The 20,505-nt window shown below is 46.4% G+C and overlaps 2 protein-coding genes across 3 annotated transcripts in view; both read right to left on the reverse strand.

The window, feature by feature from the left end:
- Nucleotides 1–20,505, reverse strand: part of MIS18BP1 (MIS18 binding protein 1) — a 641,434-nt gene that overhangs the window by 444,471 nt on the left and 176,458 nt on the right. The window lies entirely within an intron of this gene.
- The window catches only part of MDGA2 (MAM domain containing glycosylphosphatidylinositol anchor 2), a 402,177-nt gene that overhangs the window by 75,088 nt on the left and 306,584 nt on the right, over nt 1–20,505 (reverse strand). For both annotated transcript variants that reach the window (XM_077925178.1, XM_028717480.2), the window contains exon 9: nt 4,741–5,010. In XM_077925178.1, coding sequence (XP_077781304.1) covers nt 4,741–5,010 — 270 coding nt within the window. The remainder of the gene's footprint in view (nt 1–4,740; nt 5,011–20,505) is intronic.

Raw genomic sequence — 20,505 nt, forward strand, 5'->3', positions numbered from 1 at the left:
CAGGATAGGGGACTTGAGGGGCCACTGGGCTAATCCAGCAGGATCTCACCTTCTGAAGCCTCTCTGCCCTCCCACAGACATGAAATGGCCCTTATGGTTTAAAAACAAAACACTCAACGAGAACTCAAGACTGTTTGCAACCTCCTGAGCCCACTCTGTAAACAGTTGTCTGCCAGAGGGCACAATCGTGATGTTTTAAAGACCTTGTTCTACAAGTTATCTCATAAGAGCCCAGATTTCGCACAATGGTTTGCAATATCCTTTTTCGTTTTTCTTTTGCAACGCAATAAAAAAACCAAGTGAGGTGTTCAGCCTAGGATCCAGGATTGCGAAATGAAGACAGGAATCAATCCCAGACAGAAGACAAAGAGCAATCCAAGGATTTTGCATGTCCTTGTGTACTTTTCTCTGCCTGTCAATAAGTCATGTTGATGAGAGGTTCCATAATGCCTTGGATGCAGTGGGTGCCAACAGGCAGAATGAGGCATCAGCAGGTAATGGGTCCTGATCCTGCACATCTCTTTGTAGGGAAGAGCTGAGAGACAGGGATCGGGTCCCTGATTCAACCCTGCCAGCGCTGTGCAGATGGGAAAATATGCCAAGCTCAGTTTATCATTTCCCCCCCGATATTAAATTTGGTTCTGTGCATTTTCTGATCGGCTTATGATTGTTATTTTTTAAAGTCCTCATGATAAATGTTGTGCAATCATCCCTAATGCCACCCATTTTCACCAATATATCCATTTTTAAAATGCACCTTTCAATCCATTCTTGTACACATCAGTCTGGAGAACAAGACTGCAAATTTTGGAAGAAAGCGAATTTCCGAAAGCGGTTGTGTGTCAGTCTGTATTTTGTGTCAGGAAGCGTAAGTTAAGTAAGTTTGATTTTCCATGGAAATGGAACAGAATTCTTCCTCCATCCCTGTTGTTTAGTCATTTAGTCGCATCCGACTCTTCATGACCCCCTGGACCAGAGCACACCAGGCCCTCCTGTCTTCCACTGCCTCCCGCAGTTTGGTCAAACTCATGCAGGTAGCTTCGAGAACACTGTCCCACCATCTCGTCCTCTGCCGTCCCCTTCTCCTTGCACCCTCCATCTTTCCCAACATCAGGGTCTTTTCCAGGGAGTCTTCTCTTCTCATGAGGTGGCCAAAGTCTTGGAGCCTCAGCTTCAGGATCTGTCCTTCCAGTGAGCACTCAGGGCTGATTTCCTTCAGAATGGAGAGGTTTGATCTTCTTGCAGTCCATGGGACTCTCAAGAGTCTCCTCCAGCACCAGAATTCAAAAGCATCCATTCTTCGGTGATAAGCCTTCCTTACGGTCAAGCTCTCACTTCCATACATCACTACTGGGAAAAGCATGGCTTTAACTATACGGACCTTTGTTGGCAAGGTGATGTCTCTGCTTTTTAAGATGCTGTCTAGGTTTGACATCCTCCATCCCTACATGAGAGAAGTGTAGGGACTAGGCTCATCCAAAGCTGAATTGGGTGGCATTAATATCCCTTGAGTTGACAGTTGCATCCTTCCTTTGGGGCATAAAAAGAGCCTTTTGGATCTGACCAGTCACCCATCTAGTCCAGCATCCGGTCCTCACAATTGCCCAGAAGATGCCCTAATGGGAAGCCCATCAGATGGACCAGAAATCAACCGCCTTCCTGTGGTTTCTAGCAACTGGTACCCAGGAGCATTGCTGCCTCCAGAACTCATCTCTCTCTATTTTGGTTTTCCACAAAATGTTTTGGGCCGCAACTCCAAATCACCATTCTGGTCGATGGGAGTGGTAGCACACAACATCTGGGAGACATAACATCAGGTTGCCAGCAGCTGCCCATCGTGGTTGAATAATCTGCTCTGAATGAATGAGACCCTCCCTGCCTGCACACTGTCTGGCCAGAGTGGTGCATGCTCTGGTTATCTGCCTCTTGGACTACTGCAATGCGTTCTACGTGGGGCTACCTTTGAAGGTGACCCAGAAACTATAACTAATCCAGAATGTGGCAGCTAGACTGGTGACTGGGAGCCCTTGAAAGCTCTAAATGGCCTCAGCCCAGTAGACCTGAAGGAGCGTCTCCACCCCCATCATTCAGCCTAGACATGGAGGTCCAGCTTTGAGGGCCTTCTGGCGGTTCCCGCCCTGCAAGGAGTGAGGTTACAGGGAACCAGGCCTGTTCCCTGTAAGGGCCTTCTCAGTGGTGGCGCCTGCCCTGTGGAAAGCTCTCCCAGCAGATGTCAAAGAGAACAACAACTACCTGACATTTAGAAGACATCTGAAGGCAGCCCTCTTTAGGGAAGCTTTTAATGTTTAATAGATTATTGTATTTTAATATTGTGTTGGAAGCTGCCCAGGGTGGCTGGGGAAACCCAGCCAGATGGGTAGGGTATAAATAATATATTATTATTATTATTATTATTATTATTATTATTATTATTATTATGAACAGCCGGAGCAACAAGCGGCTGGTCTGCCTTGTGGAGCCCCAGAGCATCTCCCCGTGAGGCTCCTGAAATGCCTCTCCGTCCTTCCCGCCTGTTTTCATTCCGAGGCAGACCGGAGAGAAGAGGAAAGAAAGATGATCAAGTGCCTAATGTACACCTCAGGGGAGAGCGATGGAGCTGCGCTTGCTCGTAATGGGTGGCAAATCGTTGGGCAATGAGTGCCAGAGCTATTAAACAGGGACTCGCCAGCGAGCAGGAGGGACGTTAATGGTCCCCGAGGCTCCTCTCTGCACGGGCAATTTGGGCTTCCGACAACGCAGTGGAGTTGAGCACAAAAGCAACCGTGTCATAGGGATTCTTTTCAGATCACTGCGGAAGGTGGGGAATCCAAAGCGGAGCGCAAGGCAAGTAATGCAGAGATGATGCAAAGCCTGCTTCCTCCTGCACATTCCTTCTCCTCGCCCCAAGGCACCTCAGAAGAGCCTGGTGGATCGGGCCCATGGCCCATCTAGCTCAGCATCCTGTTCTCGCAGGGGCGAACCAGGGGCCTGCAGGGAACCAGCAAGGAGGATGCAAACACAAAGGGAACCACCCATCCTGGGGTCTCCAGCAACTGCCATTCAGAAGCATTGTTGCCTCCGACACTGATTACTGGTAGTAATCAATGCCCTTTCCCCAAGGGATTTTGCTGATATTTCGAGAGCTGATTTCATTGTGCACTATTGTATTCTAGGGACGCGGGTGGTGCTGTGGTCTAAACCACTGAGCCTCTTGGGCTTGCCAATCAGAAGGTTGGCGGTTCGAATCCCCACAACGGAGTGAGCTCCCATTGCTTTGTCCCAGCTCCTGCCAACCTAGCAGTTCGAAAGCACACCAGCACGAGTAGATAAATAGGTACCACTGCAGTGGGAAGGGAAACATCGTTTCCATGTGCTCTGGTTTCCGTCACGGTGTTCCGTTGCACCAGAAGCAGTTTAGTCCTGCTGGCCACATGACCTGGGAAGCTGACTGTGGACAAACGCCGGCTCCCTTGGCCTAAAAGCGAGATGAGCGCCACAACCCCATAGTTGCCTTTGACTGGACTTAAGCGTCCAGGGGTCCTTTACCTCCCCCCCTTCCCGTCCATGAATTTGTCTAAATTGCATCCTAAATGCGCAAGTCCTTCCTACACACATATGCAGGAAGCCTTCCAACATTTCTCCAGTGAAAATAGGGATGTCCTAAGGAACGGCTCAGGACTGCAATGCCTCAAGGACCACCACTTTCCATATGAACCTGAGATAATCTTCTGAGGCCCTCCTTCGTGTGCCTCCTCCTTGTGATGTCTGGAGGGTGGCAACACAAGAACGGGGCCTTCTCTGCAGTGGCTCCCTGTCTATGGAATGCTCTCCCCAGAGAAGTTCGCCTGGCGCCTTCATTATACACCTTTAGGCACCAGGCAAAAACGTTCCTTTTTAACCAGGCCTTTGCCTGACCTGATTGACATCCTATACCCTTTCAAAATGTGGCTCTTTGGGATGGGAGGGGTGTTATTGGCTTATTGTTTTTATTTTGATTTTATATATTGTGATCTTTTCTGTGAACCACCCTGAGACCTCCAGGTAAAAGGTGATATACAAATTCTAATAGTAATAATAAAATAATAATAATAATAATCAGAACAAAAAAAAATCCTTCCAGTAGCACCTTAAAGACCAACTAAGTTAGTTCTTGGTATGAGCTTTCGTGTGCATGCACACTTCTTCAGATACACTGATATTTTGTGCATGCACACGAAAGCTCATACCAAGAACTAACTTAGTTGGTCTTTAAGGTGCTACTGGAAGGATTTTTTTTTGTTTTGACTATGGCAGACCATCACGGCTACCTATCTGTAACTAATAATAATCAGATCATTCTAGGATCAAATCAGAAACTGGGACAGCTCCTATAAATCCGGGACTGTCCCTGGAAAATAGGGACATTTGGAGTCTCTCTCTCTCTCTCTCTCTCTCTCTCTCTCTCTCGCCCCCCACACCCCTACACACAATTATGACAACATGCTCTCAACGCACACACACTACTTTTCCTCCATCACAAAGTCACCACTGCCTGCCCACATTGATCAGCGATGGAGGGAGGTGGCCCATCTTTTGCACCCCAGAGGGAAGGCACCTGTTCCGCATTTTCATGCGCTGGAATGCGCACTGCAGCCTTGGCATCATGGCAATCCTGGAGGTGTGGGTGTGGGGGGAAAGCCGCTGTCCCCTGCCCCATCCTGGCCTGCCAGCCCTAGACCCAGCAGTACGGGGGAACCCTACCTGTCACCAGAAAGGTGCACCTCCCGGCCCCCGCCTCGTTGATGATGTTGCAGTTGTAAATCCCATAGCTGTCCCTGGAAAGGCTCCGGATCGTGTACTCGGTGGAGTCCTGGGCGTCAAACTGCCCCGTCCGAAGGAGTTTGTTGCCCAGCCGCCACTCGAAGGTCAAGACGCGGGTGGGGTAAGCCCTCAGCACACGGCAGGTCATGGTGACGCTTCGGCCTTGGCCCTGGCGGATCTCCAGGAAGGTCGGCTCCACGGCGGGAGGATCTGCAAGAAGCGGGAGAGGAGAGGGGATTGCAACAGGTTTTCTTCAGTGAACCACACCGGCTGTGATGCTGGAGACCGTTTTGCTAGGTCAGAACCCACAAAAAGCAGTCACCAGGCCTATAAACCAGTCAGTAACATCCAAGGCAACACGATGACCAAATACAATGATATGATATCAATATACACCCTTTATATAATATGAAGTACCGTATTTTTCGCTCCATAAGATGTACCAGACCACAAGACGCACCTAGTTTTTGGAGGAGGAAAACAAGAAAAAAAGTATTCTGAATCCCAGAAGCCAGAACAGCAAGAGGGATCGCTGCGCAGTGAAAGCAGCAATCCCTCTTGCTGTTCTGGCTTCTGGGATAGCTGCGCAGCCTGCATTCGCTCCATAAGACGCACACACATTTCCCCTTACTTTTTAGGAGGGAAAAAGTGAGTCTCATAGAGCAAAAAATACAGTATATGAAATCACATAAACAGAAAGGAATCTCTGCAAGTCACAAAATATGCTCTCTTAATGGATTCTCTTGAAAACATAAAACCATATAAACATAAGTCTTAAAAGTCTCGGAAAGTCTTTGAAGACTATGCAAGTCTCTGAAAGAAGCAATGGGTCAGATTCTGATCTGATGGAAACTGGCTGTAAAGCTTAGTTTATGGTGTCCAAGGATGCTGAAGTAGTTTGCAAACAGATGTTGTGAACGGTGATTCCGGATATATCCACTGTTTCGTAGAATTCTTCTTCAGCACAGAAGAAGAATGAAAAAGTATAAGTATATAATATGCCTTGGATATTACTGACTATCATTTGCAACACAGGGGTTAAATTGTTAGGCCTGTAAACTACACAGAGGCCTTCCCTCACCTTAGCTTTACACACAAGTAGACATTAAGTCACATAGCAAGCGGAGCTGCAACCGGGTAACTAAGCAACAGCCTTATCAGACGGAGCAATCCCAGGCAAAGAGGAAGAATCAAGGCTATAAACTCATCAGCAAATTTCTTCAATCATCAGAAGATCTCCTGGCTCTGTTTTCTTTTGTACAACATTCCCCCCACCCAACAAGGATTTAACAAGTTTCTTTTCACTATTTTCACTATTGCTAAGCACTGGAAGGGTGACCATATACCAACTGGAGAAGAAGGGCTACAAAAGCTGAGCGAGGACTTGGAACTCGCTAAGTTGATGGAAGCCTTAAGGAACAAGCCAAATAAATTGTCCAGAAGGAATGGGGGTGCCTAAATACCTACCTATCGGAGTCAAGGTTCAACAACCAAGATTTGGTTGTGTTTAGAATAAACCCGAAGTGAGAGATTTTACTTTCTTGGGCTCCATAATCACTGCAGATGGTGACAGCAGCCACGAAATTAAAAGACGCCTGCTTCTTGGGAGAAGGGCAATGACAGGCCTAGACAGCATCTTGAGAAGTAGAGACAGTAGTGGTGTATGGAAGTGAGAGCTGGACCATAAAGAAGGCTGATCGCCGAAGAATGGATGCTTTTGAATTATGGTGCTGGAGGCGACTATTGAGGGTCCCATGGACTGCAAGAAGATCCAACCTATCCATTCTTAAGGAAATCAGCCCTGAGTGGTCACTGGAAGGACAGATCGTGAAGCTGAGGCTCCAATACTTTGGCCACCCCATGAGAAGAGAAGACTCCCTGGAGAAGACACTGATGTTGGGAAAGATGGAGGGCACAAGGAGAAGGGGACGACAGAGGACGAGATGGTTGGACAGTGTTCTCAAAGCTACCAGCATGAGTTTGACCAAACTGCGGGAGGCAGTGGAAGACAGGAGTGCCTGGCGTGCTCTGGTCCAGGGGGTCACGAAGAGTCGGACACGACTAAATGACTAAACAACAACAACAACAACAAAGCACTGGAAGGGTGACCATATACCAACTGGAGAAGAAGGGCTACAAAAGCTGAGCGAGGACTTAGAACTTGCTAAGTTGACGGAAGCCTTAAGGAACAAGCCAAATAAATTGTCCAGAAGGAATGGGGATGCATAAATACCTACCTATCGGAGTCAAGGTTTAACAACCAAGATTTGGTTGTGTTTAGAATAAACCTGTAAGTTTGGGGAAATGTCTCCTTGTACCAAGATGAGGAATATATTGAAATACAGAGAAATTGTTCTAGCTATAGGAAATGAACCACCGTGAGGTCAACGGAAGTCAAAAAACCAAAAGTATAATAAAAAGAGATCCACCCCAGAAGGGTCAGCATCTTGGTAGAGAAATGACATTATGGGATGTCTATTATAGTTAGCTTGTACTATACTTATGACAGAAGAGACATTCCCAATTTTGCACACCCCCCAGCAACGACCCAAACATTCTTTGTGACCATTGTCATTAGCCTATAGTTACCAGATGTCCCCGTTTCCCGGGGACAGTCCCCGGATTTATAAATCTGTCCCCGGACAAAATCTGTCCCCGGAATGTCCCCGGATTTCATTTAATGTCCCCGGATTTATATTTTAAGTGTTGTAGATTTATAAGTAGGGAATGAATGTTTCGTGATTGGTTTAATGGCACAAGACACATCATATGGGGACTTCCGGCGAGGCAAAATGGCGGGTGTCACAGCAGCGAGCAGCTCCTGAAGCCAGCCAGAGCCAACTGCACTACCAGGCTGGCTCCGGGCTGCTGAGACTGCCGCTGCCGAGGGGGAACCGGGGACGCCCGGCGTGTCAACTGGGAGAACCGCTGACACCCGCCCCCATGACTCAAATTGAGCCGGGAGTGAGAGCGCCTGGCCACCCAGCCGACTGCCCAGTGGAGCTCCAGGGCTAGTAAAAACCCCAGAGCCGAAACAGGGAGAAGGAGGAAAGGAGAAGGAGGAGGAAGAGAGAGAAAGAGGAAGGAGAAAAAAGAGGGGAGCCCCGACCTTGCCGTGCTGCTACAGCTGCCGCCACTGAGGAGGAGAGGTAGGAGAGCGCCGGGAGGGCAAGGACACGTGGCCAAGCCCAGGCCCGACCTGAGCCTATTCCACGGCAGGTAGCGCTCCAAGAGATCAGGCTGGAGCCCAGAGGAAGGCCACGCGACAGAGGAGACCCAGAAGAGAAGATATTACTTCTTAATTTTTTAAAAAAATGATTTTTAACAAAGATTTTTTTTCTCTTTTCAAAAGAAGAAGAAGAAGAAGAAGAAGAAGAAGAAGAAGAAGAAGAAGAAGAAGAAGAAGAGGAAAGAAAAGTGTCCCTGGATTCTTTGAAAAAAATCTGGTACCCTTACATTAGCTGTCCTGGTTCTGCTGGGCCCCCACAGAGAAGCTGCCCTCCTCGGTCATCTTTCCTCCAGCCTTCAGGCTATTAATGGGCCAGAACCTTCCAGCCTGTGGAGCAGCAAAGACCTTTGTGGCTCCAGACATCTGTTTGATTGACAGGCAGGAGATTAGACGGTTTTAAACAGCGCTGAGAGTTACAGGTCATTGTGAGTCCTCGGGAGGGCAATTAAAGTTCTTTCTCTTTTCCTCAACTCTCCGGCACTAAACTCCCCTAAAATCACGGATCCTCTACACAGATTTCCCCCCTTCTGATGAATTTTGGTATTCGATCCAGGTGAGGGAGGGAGCTGGAGACATACCTGGACTGGGGTTTTCAGGTGGGTCTGGCTTGGGAAGCTCCCTAGTTCAGTGGCAGAGCAGCGTGGACAGTCCTGAACCACATAGGTGGATCAATGTTTCTGTAGAATCATAGAACTGTGAAGTTGGAAGGGACCAGGGTGGATCTGATTTAAATCAAATCGATTTAAATCACGATTTAAATCACGATTTAAATCACTAGTCAGCAAGACTTGATTTAAATCTTTCTTTTTTTTACAGAAAGACTCCTTCTTGCTGGTATCATCTTGATATTTACAAGCAGAGGTAGGTTTCATTTTTGAAATAAGAAATTTTCAGAGTAGTTTTTACAGTTAAATAAGAAAATTTCTGATTTGGTTATACTATTAGAAATATATAGGCAGATAATTATGACATTATGGTGAGATTTAATAAGTGAACTGTTTATATTTGGACAACTTATCTGCTGGACTTTATTGGAAGGAGAAAAATAATCATTTCCTTAACAACTATTTAAACAATTTATTGAACTAAAACAATAACATTGTAGCATATGTATCCATGTTTGTTAACTGATGTGGGTATCCAGCATCGCCTGAGCTCTGTGAGTGCAACTTTCTCCTGACTGAACTGCAGAGTTTTTGAGGAACGGGACATTCTCAGGGAAACCAAAATGCTTGTTTACAAAGCTATTGTACTACCAACCTTACTGTATGCTTGTGAAACATGGACCACTTATAAACACCATCTCCAACTCATCAAAAGATTCAATCAAGGTGTCTCCGACATTTGGGAAGACAGGTGAACTTATGCCAGTATATTGGAAGAAGCAAAGATCACCAATATTGAAGCAATGATTCTATCAACATCAACTTCGTTGGACTGGTCATGTTGTGCGGATGCCCAATGATCGTCTTCCAAAGCAACTACTCTATTCCCAACTTAAAATGGAAAGCGTAATGCTGGTGGTCAACAAAAGAGGTTTAAAGACTCTCCCAAGGCAAATCTTTAAAAATGTAGTATAAACACCGACAACTGGGAAACACTGGCCTGTGAGCGCTCCAGTTGGAGAAAAGCCTTTACCAAAGGTGTCATGGGCTTTGAAGACATTCGAACTCAGTAAGATTGTCTTCCATAAACACGATTTTAACAGTGAGTCCGTAAGTGTCTGTGGAGGCCAATTCTGGATCCACATTTCCTTCCACAGTGGGGAACATTTGCCATGATCATATCCTGCCCGGGAACCAATGTCCCCACTGTGGAAGGACGTGTGGATCCAGAATTGGCCTCCAGTCACTTACGGACTCACTGTTAAAACCATGTTCATGGAAGACAATCTTACTCGGCTACGAGGGATCACAGAAGAAGAAATCCTATTGCTCCCAATCTGACGCTAAGCGAGGTGATGCCACAGATCCCAGCTTCTGGTTTCCTTGCACTTGAAACATCATAGCAGGAGAGGGGGAACCTTCCTCTTCCCCCTCCTGCAAGGAGATTGCCATGGCTTTGGCTTCTTGGCTGCTGATTCCTCAGGCAGCAGAACAATTTGCAACCTGCTTCAATCAAGGACTGCAAACAGCAGCCCCTGAAATCAGCGCCGGCTTTAGGAAGGCTGTCAAAGGGCTGTTTCACAGCAGATCCGCCGGGCGGGCTCCTGGCAGACAGGGTGCTGGGAACAATCAGCACCTCACCTACAATTAAGGTTGAGGCTTCTTGACGCAAGTTTCTCCTTCTCTCCGTGCCTCTGCAATGTGGTGCAATGTGAATCCTGGCAACAGACCTGCCTTCCAACAAAGATGGTCATAGAGTGCCAAAAACCAAGCTTCAATTAAGCCTAAATATAAGAAGGGAGGAAGAGCCCTGCTGGGTCAAGATAGTGTCCCATCTAGTCATAGAATTGCAGAGTTGGAAGGGACTCCATGAGTCATCTAGTCCACCCTCCTGGAATACAGGAATCTCAGCTAAAGTCTTGCATCCTGTTCTCACAGTGTCGGAGCAGATGCGTCTTCTGGGAAGCCCTGTGGCAGGAGCCGAGCCCAAGAGCCTTTTCCCTTCCTGCTGTTTTCTTGATTTATATTTTATTTATTAATTTCCTGTACTGCTGAGGGTCACAGGGCGGTTTCCAAAGTACCAGTGTTCAGAAGCATTGCTGTGGAGGCAAAGCACAGCCCTGGCAGCTAGGAGATATCAATGGCCATCGGCAGCCCTCTCCTCCTCCAGGAATTGAAATTGATTGAAATTGAAATACTTTATTGTCACTTGTACAACTTGTATACAGTGAGATTACAACAGCACCCCCCCCCCACTCAGCTCTCTTAGTCTTAATTCCCCTCGTTTACTGATGCACACCCACCAAACCCGAAAGTCAGTTGCCCTGTTGTTATCTTTTCATTCAGCAGCCTAACAGCCCATGGATAGAAGCTGTTCTTTACCCTGTTGGTGCGACTAATCAGGCTTCTCTATCTTCTGCCAGAGGGCAGGAGATCAAGAAAGTGCCGGCCAGGGTGTGAATCATCCCTGAGAATTTTCCTCACTCTCCTGAGGCAACGTTCTTCTGCGATGTCATCCAGCGGATTCATGGGACAGCCCATAATATCTTGTGCTGTATTCACCACCCTCTGCAGGGAAAAGCTACCCAAACAAAGAAAAAATGGGAGGCTATGTACTCTCTGTAGGGGTGTAGCGTCGGGGGGCGAGGGGGGGGGACAATCCACTTAAAACCCCAACTGACGTTTGTTCTAATTGAACGATACCAGGTCAAAAAACATAAGCCATTGGCAGGCTTTGAAAGAGCATTAGACCAATTCCTAGAGGAAAGGGGTATCGATGGCTGCTGGCACAGATGACTCTCTTCTGTATCTACAGTTGGTGGCAACGAAACTTCTAGGAAGCACAGGTCAATTCTGTGTCCAGGGCAGTTGTTTACCAGCTCCATCTGGTTCCCAGGCTGAGACCCTCCCTGCCCACAGACTGTCTGGCCAGAGTGGTGCATGCTCTGATTATCTCCCGCTTGGACTACTGCCATGCGCTCTACGTGGGGCTACCTTTGAAGGTGACCCGGAAACTACAACTAATCCAGAATGCGGCAGCTAGACTGGTGACTGGGAGTGGCCACCAAGACCATATAACACCGGTCTTGAAAGACCTACATTGGCTCCCAGTATTTTTCCGAGCACAATTCAAAGTGTTGGTGCTGACCTTGAAAGCCCAAAACACCCTCGGCCCAGTATACTTGAAGGAGCGTCTCCACCTCCATCGTTCTGCCTGGACACGGAGATCCAGCTCCGAGGGCCTTCTGGCAGTTCCCTTGCTGAGAGAAGCCAAGTTCCAGGGAACGAGGCAGAGGGCCTTCTCGGAGGTGGCACCCACCCTGTGGAACGTCCTCCCACCAGATATCAAAGAGAAAAACAACTACCAAACTTTTAGAAGACATCTGAAGGCAGCCCTGTTTGGGGAAGCTTTTAATGTTATTGTATTTGAGTGGTTTGTTGGAAGCCGCCCAGAGTGGCTGGGGAAACCCAGCCAGATGGGCGAGGTATAAATAAATAAATAAATAAATAAATAAATAAATAAATATTATATCATCCCCTCCAACATTTCTTTGATGAAAATCAAAAGGAAAAGCAGAACAGTCTGGGATCAGTTCAGAAGCAGGGACTGCTTCAGTAATTCCAGGACTGTCCCTGGAGAATCAGGACACTTGGAGGGCCTGGTATACCCATTGCTGAGACAGTGTGGTGTAGTGGTTAAGAGCGGTGGACTCGTAGAATGGCAGGCGCAACTGATAGACTATATGGAACTGGCCAAAATGACTGGCAGAATTCAAGACCTGGGAGAAGAGACGGTGGAAGAGGATTGGAAAAAATTTAAAGACTATTTACAAAAATACTACAAATTGTATGAATGCTAGGAGAATGCACGATTGAAAGAAACATGACAGCAGCAAAATTATTGTAAGATATATGAGAATATGTGACGTTTAAGGTAACGTTGAAATTTGAAGTAAAATTTGGTTCAATATAAGCAGTTGAATTTATGACTAATATAATTCTTCAATTTCAATAAGTTGAAATTGAATATTTGAGATTTACAAAATAAGAATGGAAGTAAGGTAACAAATTGCTGCATATAACTACATGGTTGGGAACGCAGGGAAGGGGGATGTGAGGAAGTCCAAAGTTTATGAAAATATGAATCATGAATATTTTTATTCTATTTGTATATTTTTTTCTATTCTTACTTTTTCTTATAATCTGATTCTGATGTTTCTTTGTTTCTTATCTGTTTGATGTTATTTTTGTTGTTTAAAAAATCTTAATAAATATTTATATATATAAAAAAAAGAGCGGTGGACTCGTAATCTGGGGAACCGGGTTCGCTTCCCCGCTCCTCCACCTGCAGCTGCTGGGTGACCTTGGGCCAGTCACACTTCTCAGAAGTCTCTCAGCCCCACTCACCTCACAGAGTGTTTGTTGGGGGGGAGGAAGGGAAAGGAGAATGTGAACCGCTTTGAGACTCCTTAAAGAGAGTGAAAGGCGGGATATCAAATCCAAACTCTTCTTCTTCTGCTGCTGGAAACCCCAGGAGAGGGAGGGCTCCTGTGCTCAGATCCTGCTTCCCATGAGAGGCATCTGGTTGGCCACTGTGAGAACAGGATGCTGGACAAGATGGGACACTGGTCTGATCCAGCACATGCTCTTCTTATGCCAGAGGAAGCTCCCCCACCCCGTGAAGTGGTTTTGGGCTGCCCGTCATCGCAAAGACCGGGTGTGTGTCTGAATCAATCCACTCCAGATCCCCTCCTTCGCCGCAGGGCTCCCTTCTCGACAGAGTCTGTCTCCTGCTCCCTCCCTCCCTTAGAAGCCGCCAGTCACCACAGTATTCTCCAAGAGACGGATATATCTCAAGCCTGTTTGTAGTGAATTTGAAACTTTTATTTGCTGAAATCGTCACAAATCACAAGGAGGGGGCCTTACGCGGCCGCCTCTCGAGGGATCCTGATTTGCCACAGTGACAGACTTCTTTAAAGTTCCATGAAGCCTGCATAATTTACGGCTCTTCAGAATAACCTACTCCGCGGCCGATGTTTTATGCATTATCGCTCCATACTTCATATTTTGGATGAGGTGGTTTGCATAGCGGAGACGGACTGCGGAAAAAGAGCGATGCATCATTTGTAGCGGGTGGAAATGGATTGGATTAGCAGGCTCTGCCAGGGTGGGTGGCAGCAAATAGGTGGCCGGGGGGGGGGGGAGATTTTGTTCAATCTATAGGATGATTCCCCAGTGCAGTTAAGCCACAGGAGATGGACTGGAGCCAGAATCGGTCCCCGTCTGTGCAGGCGAGATGAGGGGACAAGCAAGGATGGAGAGGATGGGGCTCCCAGGAAAAGAGATAGGGGGGGGGGAATAGAAATCAAAATCTGAGTGGAAGTTTTCTGTACGAGGAGCGAATTGAGCGCAAGGTATTTTCGCACAAAAGTCCACTCCTTCCTTTTAGGTGCGGAAAGAGTCATTTCCTTCTTGCAATTATGGTGTGTTACAGTGGTTAGGGCAGTGAGAGATTTTACTTTCTTGGGCTCCATGATCACTGCAGATGGTGACAGCAGCCACAAAATTAAAAGACGCCTGCTTCTTGGGAGAAAAGCAATGACAAACCTAGACAGCATCTTAAAAAGTAGAGACATCACCTTGCCAACAAAGGTCTGTATAGTTAAAGCTCTGGTTTTCCCAGTAGTGATGTATGGAAGTGAGAGCTGGACCATAAAGAAGGCTGATCGCTGAAGAATTCATGCTTTTGAATTCTGGTGCTGGAGGAGACTCTTGAGAGTCGCATGGACTGCAAGAAGATCAGACCTCTCCATTCTTAAGGAAATCAGCCCTCAGTGCTCACTGGAAGGACAGATCCTGAAGCTGAGGCTCCAATACTTTGGCCACTTCATGAGAAGAGAAGACTCCCTGGAAAAGACCCTCATCTGAGCCCAGCTTCGGCTGGGGAGGGCAGGATATAAATAAAATTTTATTATTTATTTATTATTATTTTATTATCTAATTAGATAATTTATTATCCCGTTCACATCCAGAGGCACCACTGAATTAGATAATTTATTATCTAATTCAGTGGTGCCTCTGGATGTGAACGGGATCCGTTCCAGAGCCCCGTTCGCATCCTGAGTAGAATGCAACCCGTGACTGCGCGGGTCGCGATTCGCTGCTTCTGCGCATGCGTGTGACGTCATTTTGAGCGTCTGTGCATGCGCGAGCGGCAAAACCCGGAAGTAACGTGTTCCATTATTTCCTGGTAGCCGCGGAGCATAACCTGAAAATGCTCAACCTGAAGCATATTTAACCCGATGTATGACTGTATATGGAAAAATATGGTATCTGGCTTCCTCCTAAGAACCCTGGGAGCTGAAGTTTGTTAAGGGTGCTGAGAGTTGACCCCCCCCTTCTCCTCTCAAAACTACAGTTCCCAGTGCAGTTTAATAATCAATCCCTTGTCCCAGGGAACTAGAACGTAAGAAGAGCATTTGCTGGATCAGGCCAATGGCCCATCATGTCCAGCATCCTGTTCTCACAGGAGCCGACCTGCAAACAAAAAGTCAATCTGGCTCCCCACCCAACACAACTCTGCATTCTTTCTATATTGAGCCTGGGAGAAAAGGTGTTATTCTTCTCTTCAGCATTCAAAATCCAGCCTGCATTTCCTAGGCACCTGCTGTTTATTGAATGGGAGATTCCAGGGTTGAATTAGTATGGTGTTATTATTTGTTTGCAGAATACGTTTCCCTCAAATAAGCTTCCAGCCACGGTCCGTGGCAAGCCCAGCTGCCTAGTGGTTCCTCTTCATTCATTAGAGGCAAAACCTTCCCTTGGTTCAAGGCCAAGCAACCCCCTTTCCCCATTTTTGCACGGTAATAAAACATTTAATTTTTATTATAGTTATTGTCCTTCCTTCTCCCTCAAAGGGGCAGAGAAGCTGCCGCACAGATAACCCTTCTGATCTCAAGGCACACACTCCGTTGAATTGAAAATATTAATTTATGCCCTTGCAATCTTGCCTGGTTACCATCCCATTGTTTACTGGCCCTGTTTATGTGATTTTGTTTTTTGGGGTATTGTATTCCTATGTTAATTTTTATTGCTTCGCTCCCCCTATGAATACTGCAGAAAATAAATAACACAAGACTTTTGCAGGCCCTGCGATGGATGTCCTGAGCCCTTTCTAGCCACAGTTAGGCAGTAGGAAATAAAACACGACAAAAGCGACTGGAGTGGGCACCGCTTGGCAGGCTCTTAATACCCATAAAAATATTGCCAGCATGGCTTCCCTGACCATGTCCTGAGCAGCAGTCTCCTTTTGCCAACAATATACTTCATCTTGGCGGAATTGGAGGGGCTCGTAAAAGGAACCACAAACTTACAACGGTGGGGGCTATTGCTCAGGCACTGGATGCTGCTTGGCCCTGTCACTCAACATCCAAAAAACCAAACTGCTGCACCAACAAGCACAAAACAACACTCTGCAGCACCACAAATCCAACTCAATGGTGTAACATTGGGAAGTGTTGATCACTTCTACTACCTAGGCAGTTATCTTTCCACAAGGGCCAACATTGATGCTGAAATCCAGCATTGCCTGAGCTCTGCCAGTGCGGCTTTCTCCCAATTGAAGTGCAGAGTGTTTGAGAACCAGGACATTCGCAAGGAAACCAAAATGCTTGTTTACAAAGCTATTGTACTACCAACCTTACTGTATGTTTGTGAAACATGGACCACTTATAAACGCCATCTCCAGCTCCTCAAAAGATTCTATCAACAGCGTCTCCGAAAATTTGTACACATCACTTGGGAAGACAGGCGAACTAATACCAGTGTACTGGAAGAAGTAAAGCTCACCAGTGTTGAAGCAATGATTCTTCAACATCAACTTCGTTGGACTGGTCATGTTGTGCGGATGCCTGATGATCGTCTTCCAAAGCAACTACTCTATTTCTGGCTATGAGTGATCGCCAAAGAAGAAAGATGAAGAAGAAAGCACAAAAGCACAATTGCACTTTGCAGGGTAAGAACAGACCCTTCAAGTTTCCCTATTTTCCAGGGACATTGCCTGATTTAGAGAAGCCGTCCTGGTTTCTTATTTGATCCCAGAATGTCCCACTTTTCCCTAAAGGTAAAGGTGCCCTTGACCATTAGGCCCAGTCGTGGACGACTCTGGGGTTGCACGCTCATCTCGCTCTATAGGCCTAGGGAGTCGGCGTTTGTCCGCAGGCAGCTTCTGGGTCATGTGGCCAGCAGGACTAAGCCACTTCTGGCGAACCAGAAGAGCGCACAGAAATGCCATTTACCTTCCTGCCAGAGTGGTACCTATTTATCTACTTGCACTTTGACGTGCTTTTGAACTGCTAGGTTGTCAGGAGTAGGGACCGAGCAATGGGAGCTCACCCTATTGCGGGGAATTGAACCGTCGACCTTCTGATCAGCAAACCCCCAGCTCTGTGGTTTAGACCACAGTGCCACCCACGTCCCACTCACTTTTCCTTAGGATGTCCCTATTTTGAGAAATCTTGGAGGGTATGGAGTTATCTGACCCCTGAGCTGTCTGAAGTCAATCCTGTATAGGAAAGGTTTTTTAAAAAATGTTTAACATTTTATTATGTTTTTATATATGTTGGAAGCTGCCCAGAGTGGCTGGGGCAACCCAGTCAGATGTGTGGGGAATAAAATGTAAAATTATCATGATGGAACGGGACGTCCCTATTTTCATCGGAGAAATGTTGGAGGGTATGGGAGGAGGCGCAGCTGCATGTTTCAGCTGACCAGCTGCACATACAGAAGTTGAGTGTGTCGTGCTCAGGCCAGGGAGCGGAGGCAAATGGGTCCATTTCAATTCCTCCGTGCTTCTCATTTTCCCCTAGCTCAGGGGTAGAGCATCTGCTCTGAGTGAAGAAGGTCTCCATGGCATCTCCACCTAGGGGGAGAAGACTCCCTGAGAGAGCTGCTGCCATTCAGTGTATGGCTTGATTCAGGAGAAGGTCTTCCTATAAACTGACAGGTTTCTCCACCCTTCATGGAGTTCCATGTAGAAACTCTGATCTCACAAGAAAATCAAGGTTATCAAGTCCATATTTAAATTATGAACAAATCCAGGTGTAGGTGTGTGTGTGTTTTAACAAAATAACACCAGATTCTTTGATTCTTGCAGCTTTAAATATCTTGACTTTTTGGCTCACTTCCAAAAATTATTTTCCGGGTAGTGTGTGGCCTGACCTTTTCAAAAGCAAACAAACATCAGCGACAACATGTCTAACCCACCTTATCTAGGTCACGCCACTGTGCATGGAGATCTGTCCTGGGCACTCACTTGTTAAAGTAACCCCCCGAACTCCACTTTCGTATTTCTGCTAAAGAACCCTGGGGAATGTCGCCTCCTGCTTCAACGGGGATCTCAAGGAACAATGCAGCAATTGGAAAAAGCGTCGCTCCTCCAGCTCAAATGATGCTTCTTTGCAAATGGCTCCACCAGAGTTTTCATTTAAGATTGAAAATGTTTTTAGTAATGATAATAATTAATAATAATAACTGATTCGGCAATATCTTTTGAACAAGGGGTGTTCCTCCAGACGTTTATTTTATGCTTTTTATTTTGTAAAGTTTACATACTGCTTGGTTGTTTAAAAAACTCCTCAAGGCAGTGGACAAAAAGATAAAACAATAAAACTATCAATAAGAAAATAATCAACAACAATAATGCAAGAGTTTTGAAAAGTTAAAATAGAATTATAGTGTTGGAAGGGACACCATGAGTCTTCTAGTCCAACACTTGCAATGCAGGAATCTCAGCTAAATAACCCATGACAGGTGGCCATCTAACCTCTGCTTAGAAACCTCCAAGGAAGGAGAGTCCATAGCCTTCCAACGTTTTTCAGATAAAAATAGGGATAATCTATACTCCATCCAGGGACGCGGGTGGCGCTGTGGGTTAAACCACAGAGCCTAGGGCTTGCCGATCAGAAAGTTGGCGATTTGAATCCCCGCGATAGGGTGAGCTCCCATTGCTCGGTCCCTGCTCTTGCCATCCTAGCAGTTCAAAAGCACGTCAAAGTGCAAGTAGATAAATAGGTACCGCTCTGGCGGGAAGGTAAACGGCGTTTCCGTGCGCTGCTCTGGTTTGCCAGAAGCGGCTTAGTCATGCTGGCCACATGACCCAGAAGCTGTACGCCGGCTCCCTCGGCCAGTAAAGCGAGATGAGCGCCGCAACCCCAGAGTCGGTCATGACTGGACCTAGTGGTCAGGGGTCCCTTTACCTTATACTCCATCTGGAATCTTCTCCCACATTTTATCTTGCCACACACATATACCCATGTATACAATAACAGATGGAGATGAATCAGCGTACAGAGGGGAGGTCCAAAAAATATCTCCATGGTGCCTAGGGAACAACTTGCACCTTAATATCAGCAAGACAAAGGAGATGGTGTTGGACTTTCGGAGGAAGAGAAGAGAACTAGCCCCGCTGTACATTGGGGAGAGCTGTGTGGAGAGAGTCTCTTCCTTTAAATTCCCAGGAGTTTATCTCAGTGAAGACCTTACATGGAAAATCAATACAACCCAGGTGGTTAAGAAAGCCCAACAGAGACTCCATCTCCTCAGAGTATTGCGGAAGAACGATGTCAATCAACATCTGATGATCTCCTTCTACCGGTCAACAATAGAAAGTGTCCTTTCATACTGCATCACGGTGTGGGACGCTGGTTTGACATCATCTGATAGGAAGTGCCTACAGAGGGTGGTGAATCCAGCACAAGATATTATGGGCTGTCCCGTGAATCCGCTGGATAAAATAGAGGAAGAGCGTTGCCTCAGGAGAGCGAGGAAAAATCTCAGGGATGATTCACACCCTGGCCGGCACTTTCTTGATCTCCTGCCCTCTGGCAGAAGATATAGAAGCAGGATTAGTTGCACCAACAGGGTAAAGAACAGCTTCTGTCCATGGGCTTTTAGGCTGCTGAATGAAAAGAGAACAACAGGGCAACTGACTTTGGGGTTTGGTGTGTGTGCGTCAGTAATAGAGGGGAATTAAGACTAAGAGAGCTGAGTGGGGGGTGCTTGTGTATTCTCACCGTATACACGTTGTACAAGTGACCATAAAGTATTCCAATTTCAATACAAGCTGTTACACTTGGCCAATGACAACCTCTCCGCCTGGCCTACCTCACAGGATTGTTGCAAAGGGAAAAAAACACACGAGGGAAGGGATCTTGTACAACATCTCACACAGATAAATGGAACAAAATAAAATTTTAGCTGTAAGCTGACTTGAGTTCCTCTCAGGGAAAAAGGTGGAATAATACTGATAAGGACAACAACAGTAACAAAAACTGTGAGAATGATCAGGATCATACCAGAGAGTAAATCCTATTGAACTCAGTGGGACTTAGTTCCGAGTAAACATGCTTAGGATTGCAGTGTAAAGCCGCCCAGTCTTTACCCAGTTGCCTGGGAGTAAGCGCCATTGAATACGGTGGGAGTTACAGCTGAGTAGACGTGAGGAGGCTTGCAGGGTAAGGCTCCATTTACGATAAAGGAATAAACGCCTCCCTCGCTTCCTAAGAAATGGCTGACTGCTGAATCATCGCAATTAAAGAATTTTAAGTGGATTGGTGACATTTCCCTTAGAAATTATAGGAAGGGCTTTATATGCCAGCTTCTACATTTCCTTCATTTGGTGCAGGTACTTTGTTTTCAGTATAAAAAGGGCTCCATTTTTGCACCTACACACACATCTTTTTTTCTTCTTTTTTATATTATTATTATTATTATTATTATTATTATTATTATTATTATTATTATTATTATTATATTAAATTTCTATACTGCCCCATACTCGCAGGGAGGGAAAAACTGGGGTATTCTGGGATC

The sequence above is a fragment of the Podarcis muralis genome, chromosome 1, assembly GCF_964188315.1.
Source record: "Podarcis muralis chromosome 1, rPodMur119.hap1.1, whole genome shotgun sequence".
Classification (NCBI taxonomy): Eukaryota; Metazoa; Chordata; class Lepidosauria; order Squamata; family Lacertidae; genus Podarcis; species Podarcis muralis.